The 6564-nt window shown below is 42.7% G+C and overlaps 1 protein-coding gene across 1 annotated transcript in view; it reads right to left on the reverse strand.

The window, feature by feature from the left end:
* The window catches only part of LOC111951469 (kinesin-like protein KIF21A), a 37655-nt gene extending 31326 nt beyond the window's left edge, over window positions 1-6329 (reverse strand). Inside the window, 1 exon segment of the mRNA XM_070434738.1 lies at window positions 5989-6329. Coding sequence (XP_070290839.1) covers window positions 5989-6029 — 41 coding nt within the window. The 5' untranslated portion in view covers window positions 6030-6329.
* Window positions 6330-6564: the final 235 nt, after the last annotated feature.

The following is a 6564-nucleotide window of genomic DNA, read 5'->3' on the forward strand; positions in this document are numbered from 1 at the left end:
ATGGGCTGGGGGAGAAAAAGGCACTTAAATGGGAATATTACTTCCACTGTCATCTGACTGACATCATCCACTGTCGTCATATGGAGTGGATTTCATACAAAGTGCTGCTGTCCTGACACTCTAATGTTGTGTTTGTTTCAATTATGACATTGTGAAGCAAAACGCAAACACTGTGTGTTGTGCGTGTGGATAATGATGTCAACTGTCATCATTCACTGTTCAGGATATCAGGTGTGATTTTTATTTTTCCTTCTGCCTTAGAAGCACCTGACTCACTGACTGACACATTGTTTATTGTCTGTCATAATGACAGGGTTGTAACGGCRAATACGTGCATTAAGCTACGTTTACAGAGCATCACTGTGAGTAATACAGTAGCTACAGTAAACAATMACAGCTGACAACAACAGTGTCAGTCTTCAACTGAGTTATGGTCCATTGTACTTGCTTTTAGGAACAGTCTGTCCATTGTTAAGTACTTTACTGGAGTGGAGATCGTGAGGCAAGTCATTGGATAATTCTCAACATCARTGCTCTGTGATTAACAGGTACTAACAGGCCTTTTCGCCTCAGAGCACAGAAAGACAAAASTGCAGTTTTCAACAATGATCAACTGATGAAAATTATACAAGTAAGCGCCTCAAACCAAATAAACCAAMCAACTTTTTCCTAAAAATGTCTTCATCAAATGTCTTCATCAAATGGTCTTTGAATGAATAAATCTCACTCTCTCTTAGTGTCCAGTCTAATGATGTCACTTCAGTTACCAAAGCCACTAGTGAAATAAAGGGGAGATTCAGACAGAGAATTATATCACTCTGGAACCCCCACTTCTCTTCCCCTGGCTTAAATCTGGCAGGGCTTTTCTACACGGGTGAGTGATGTCCATTCACAGGGTCACCACACTGGGCAGAGGGCTCACAGCTCTACTGCTTCCTGGGTCAGATTTCACGGTGCTGCTATAGGGAAGAGCAGGAAAAGGGGATGCAGGGGTCCACGCAGTGGCTGTCGGTTTCACACTGTCAGTTTGGGGGGAAACCAGGACAAGAGACAGAGGACAAACACACACACAAATACACACACATCCGTCTTATCTTCCTCAAGCCCAGCCGTATGATGAATAACACAAAATAACAGCGATCATATATGGAAACATTCTGTTGTGACAGTTAAATACCATTATGCCACAAAGGGAACTCTGTCAAAACACTAGATAAGAGGACAGACATACAACCTTGAGTTGGGAGTTATTTCGGATGGGAAAAAAACAACCCAAAAATATTTTGCAATGTCACGGACAAGGGCAATGAGAAAGAAAATACACTGAGGGACACATTCTTCTCTTCTGGCAATGGGATACCAGTGAGATTCCTAAAACACATCAGTTTATCAATCTGGGCTGAGTTAATGKATCTGACCGCGAGCCAACACAAGCTTATCTTGTGATATTCTGTTGTGGCGTTTTAAGGGCTCGCATTGTGGCCATGTTGGGATATTAGGGCCTGTTGTGTGTTGTATGAAAGATACACATCCCATCTCTATGTGTGAAACACCTTCTAATATAAAACGAATATTAGAAAGTAAACACTCTGTCCCTCTGGCTGGCAGGGTGTTACACTACTCTAGTATAAAGGACTCGGACTCTGACTCAAGTCTCAGCCAGAAGGATTCAGCTACAACATCTTACTTGGATACTGAGAGAAGTGGACGAGATTGAATAGATACAGTAACTATTGCTATTGTCTCTCGTAGTAAGTAAGGACACTTTGCAATGTCACATGACGTGTGCCGGCAGATGGTTCATGCATATTTATGAATAATCCACCCTGGGGAGGAGCTGAGCTTTGATGGACACTCTGAAAAACCAACTAGTGGAAAGGACKTTACTCTGTGAGGGTTTGGTCCCATTGCCCAATAGCAGCTGTTTCGGTGACTTTTGCCCCACATGTGAAAATAAGAAACAGAAGCTGGACACAATAAAAATTAAAAACTAACATAACATGACATGTCTGTTATCGTGCCAATTCTATTGCTCTCTGAAACCAGTGTCTTCTTTAGACTTGGCCTTTGGCTGAAATAGTGTAAAAGGCCTGTCTGGCTTCGAAYGTGAACAACTTGAAACCTGAAACAACCAACACTGTAGCGTAGYTCCAGGCTTGAGGCTATGCATAATTAATGCTTCATTCACTTCAAGGATATTCGTGAAACAACCACTTGACTGGCTCATCTGGTCACACTTTACTTTACCAAACAAACATACTAACACTTACATGGGCTAAATTGCTCAAATCTATCTGTTTATTCCATTTAGACTGAACTCATACGAGACTGYCCAGTGAATAAATACTTTGATATAGTTGTGTTCAGAACAGCTATACCTTTGTCTGTGTGTTTTAACAGCACTGGCCTAAAAACATGAAACGGGTGCAAACGTGTAATGTGCACAAAATGAAAATGTGTAATGCACAGAAGAAAAAAAAAAATCTAACAAAAATCTATATGCCAGTAATTTATGTTCAAGAACAGCATTGGAAAACATATGTTCATGAGAGTCACTGACTGACTCTGTCCCAGTAACGCACCCCTAAACACACGACTGTGCACTTCTGGTGCCAAAGCATTGACCTTTTACTTGTCACATTCATTAACTCCACCAGAACAGCACTTGGATGATAATGGACCATATGAGCCTTGTGTGTGAAACTGGGGCTGAAGCATTAAGCCTCGCTAACTGACAGCAGTTGGCCAACTGGCACAGGCAGGCTGTGTATCTAACAACAACAAGCTACATTGGTTGGTGATCACTGTGTGTGTGTGTGTGTGTGTGTGTGTGTGTGTGTGTGTCTGTTTCAACTGTTACAAGTCAGTGAAAACCTGTGAGTCAACCTGTCTTAAACATGTACTTAGTGACTGTGGTAAAGTTGCTGCTCAACAGATTCCACCAACACACAGAAGTAATTACAGTGTTGCCATGGAGGGGGGGGGGGTCTCTTATGGATGTTACTATAACTCATCGTAGCTAATGTACTGTGTAGTTGTAGTTGAGACGATAACAACTTAGATAACGTTGTAAAGTCATGACAAGAATGATTAAGTGGATGTTTTAACTTTTTGTGTCATGTTTTTGTGCTTCAAGTAAGTTAGCGTGGTTGCCAAATATATGTACTCACGTGCTTTCAAGTCAGTAGGGTTGGATCCAGGCAAGCACATACAGATCTGGCGGCCACCAGGCTGTATTTGTAACGTCCTGACCAGAGTTGTTATGTGTTTTGCTTGTTTAGTGTTGGTCAGGACGTGAGCTGGGTGGGAATTCTATGTTGTGTGTCTAGTTTGTCTGTTTCTGTGTCCAGCCTAATATGGTTCTCAATCAGAGGCAGCTGGTAATCGTTGTCCCTGATTGAGAATCATATATAGGAGGCTTGTTTGGTGTTGGGATTTTGTGGGTGATTGTTTCCTGTCTCTGTGTTTGTATTCTCCACCAGATAGGACTGTCTCGGCTTTTACGTTTGTTATTTTGATTTGTTAATGTTCACAGTTTATCATATTATTAAACATGTTGAACAATAACCGCGCTGCATTTTGGTCCTCTCCTTCAGCCCAGGAGGAAAGCCGTTACAGTATTATATTAGATCAGAATATGAAATGGCCTATGTAATAGCATTATCCTTGAGACAGGTTGGCAGACAGCAGACAAAGATGATGTCACCTTGCAATAACTCCTCTGACACAGAGACAGATAGACAATCAGCCTAACGGACCCAAGGCAACAGCAGAAAGCGGGCTTAGACAGACGCGGGGCTGTGTCTCTGTAACGACTCTCTAGATCTCAGGAGTGTGTGTAACATTTTGTACTGGAGGTCTATGTGTCTGTCTGAGGGGTTTCGTGAAGATTAAACAGTGCCTATCTGTTTATGAGCCAGTGTAACGGCTGTCCTGCCAGTGCGTGTGTGCGCGTGTGTGCGAGACAGGGATAGGTAGAGGGAGAGAGAAAGGAAAAGCGAGCTACAGGCTTAGAGAGTGACTTGGCGAAAGTGTGCTAGCGTGTGGGTGCGTGAGTGGATGTGTACATAACGTGATGAAGTGAGCTCTGCGGGAGCCGGAGTTCTCAGGATAGCAGGGAGAGCATTAAGGTGCAGGGTACAGCAGGGTCAGGGAAGGTATCCCTGTACTGTAGGCTTAAGGGATCTGCTTACTGACCCATACACTGGACACTTGGATTAGTGACAGGTTCCAAAATGTATATCAGGGCCCAAGGGCAGGTGATAAAGATGTTGTTAGATTCCTGAAGGGGCAATGGTGTGTGGGGKTTTTAGAACACCTAAAACATGTTAATAAAGACCCAGAGTTTCTGGAACTCAAGGGTCCTATGTAACATGTTATAAACATATTCTCGACATGTTATTACATGCTATCTGATYATCTGAGTCTTTGCATGTCTCCGTTTTCGTGATCACAGTTAAATACAGTACTCTCTCCTCTGGCTCCTCCATGAGAATAATGAGTGGGAGCCTGATTGTGGAGGAAACAAAAGACCAAATTAAAGTTGCAAGAGAGAGAGAGGAAAAAAGTACTGGCAAATGCGTACAGTACACAAAGCTAGCGCATGATTCGTGAGGCGTTCTATGCAGATGGATACAAGGGTTTACACACACTTGTGTCTGTCTGCGATTGTGTTGTGAGGAGCTAGCTATTTTAACACTGAGGACAGTCTGTATTGCTGATGCTACCAACAGTTCAGTGGTTATTATGTAGTCATTCAAATAAGTACTTRGTCCTTGCAGTTAAATGCGTTCAATGTGAAATGACAGTTGTATATCGTCTTTGAAAACTCTAAATACTGTCTGCCTGACATGTCTGCAATTAAAACAGTCTCTACAGTATCGTGTTATGTAGATGTGCTTGCTGCTAGTATATTGTCTCATGAATATGGCTGCATTTATACATAGGAGAGAGGCTTGTAAAACCAAGGCCCAGTCCAGACAGAGACTTAGTAAAGAGAGTACTGGGTCAAAGTCTGCCTGCAGTAACTGGAGAGAGAGTGTTRATTATTTTATTTATTTTCACTTTTGTTTATGATCTATTTCACTTGCTTTGGCAATGTAAACATATGTTTCCCATGACAACAATGCTCTTAAATTGAATTGAAATGAGAAAGAGAGAGAGAGAGAGAGAGAGAGACACTAACCTAGGGCACAGGTCTTAGTCTCTGTCTTCCACTGATCCCTCTCACATGACATTACAGACCTATGACACACAGACGCAAGCTGTGCGCACGCACACACACAGACAGACACGCACATTATTGATTATTGTATTGATATATTGTATATAATTTGTTTTGGTTCATTCTGGTTCCGTCATTCTTCCTAAATCCCTCATTTGCAAACTCTTAGCACCTGGGACATGTATGGTTACGTCTGATATGGATCAGATCGAGATGGAGGGGGGATATTGCTTTCTCCTGTCAAATCCGCCCCTCCTTCCTTCATTCATAAATTCATGTAGTCGTCATGTCTGCAGCCAGGCCATTGAGAAACGGAGTACTGTACAGTACCTTAAGCATCAACAAAGGAAACTCATTAAACATAACCTAGGAAATTGTGCTGGCTATATACTTGGTTGGTCTATATGGTGACACTTAAACAAATCCAAGGCCGTGCTGCTTAAGTAGTTTGACATTTGACAAGCGTCCTAGAATAAATACAAGGAGAAACGTATTGTTATGGCTATCGCCAACCCCTACGTAAACGTTGATTGCTTTGCCACATTTTAATCTACCGTGCGTTATTTTTGGAATGAATGCTCATTTGTTTAGGCTATACACACATTAATGTTATTTCACAGTAATTGGGCCATTATAACAGCCCGTGCTGTGGTTTATCAACACCGRCACGGTCACAATAATAATAGGTACATTATCCTGGAGAGTCGTGTCCAAGAGCATYATTTTCCGACAGAACAAAACACCATCCAATGTCACAGGTTTACCTCAATGCGACCCGCACCGAACTTTCGTCCTGTCCACTCATGGTTACGAAGTCCGGAGRTTCGTCACGTCTGGAACAACCACGATATAAATAGCTGGATTTTCTGTTTCTTTATCCGTGTGCAGCAGGCAGCTCCGTTACCGAAGCGCTTGAGCCACCACAGCTCACATCCACTTTCATATAAATAATTGCAATACGACGTGAGCATTGGCGTGCTATTCTCTGTGCTCTATCTCGGGCGAGGCGCATTCGGAATCATATTCGAGGTTACATTTTCTACGACATCGCATTATTCCCGTGTAGAGGCCAGCCATGCTAGGTGGTGAGGACAGAATAATGCACTTGCTCGCTCCTGTGTGCGACCGGAGGAGCGAAACGTAATCAAGCCACGCCTTCTGCACCCTACCAATCTGACAGAGGGAAAATATCACCCCCCCCCCTTTTGTAATCATTGGTTATGATTACAAAAGTGCTGTGTGATCCAAATATTTCCCGTCTTTATACACCAGATGGCATCAGATACACGTTACATTGAATACCCCTGTACTCTGAGGCTGGAATAAGCGACCAACTAGGC

This window comes from Salvelinus sp. IW2-2015, linkage group LG24 (genome assembly GCF_002910315.2).
Source record: "Salvelinus sp. IW2-2015 linkage group LG24, ASM291031v2, whole genome shotgun sequence".
NCBI classification, from domain to species: domain Eukaryota; kingdom Metazoa; phylum Chordata; class Actinopteri; order Salmoniformes; family Salmonidae; genus Salvelinus; species Salvelinus sp. IW2-2015.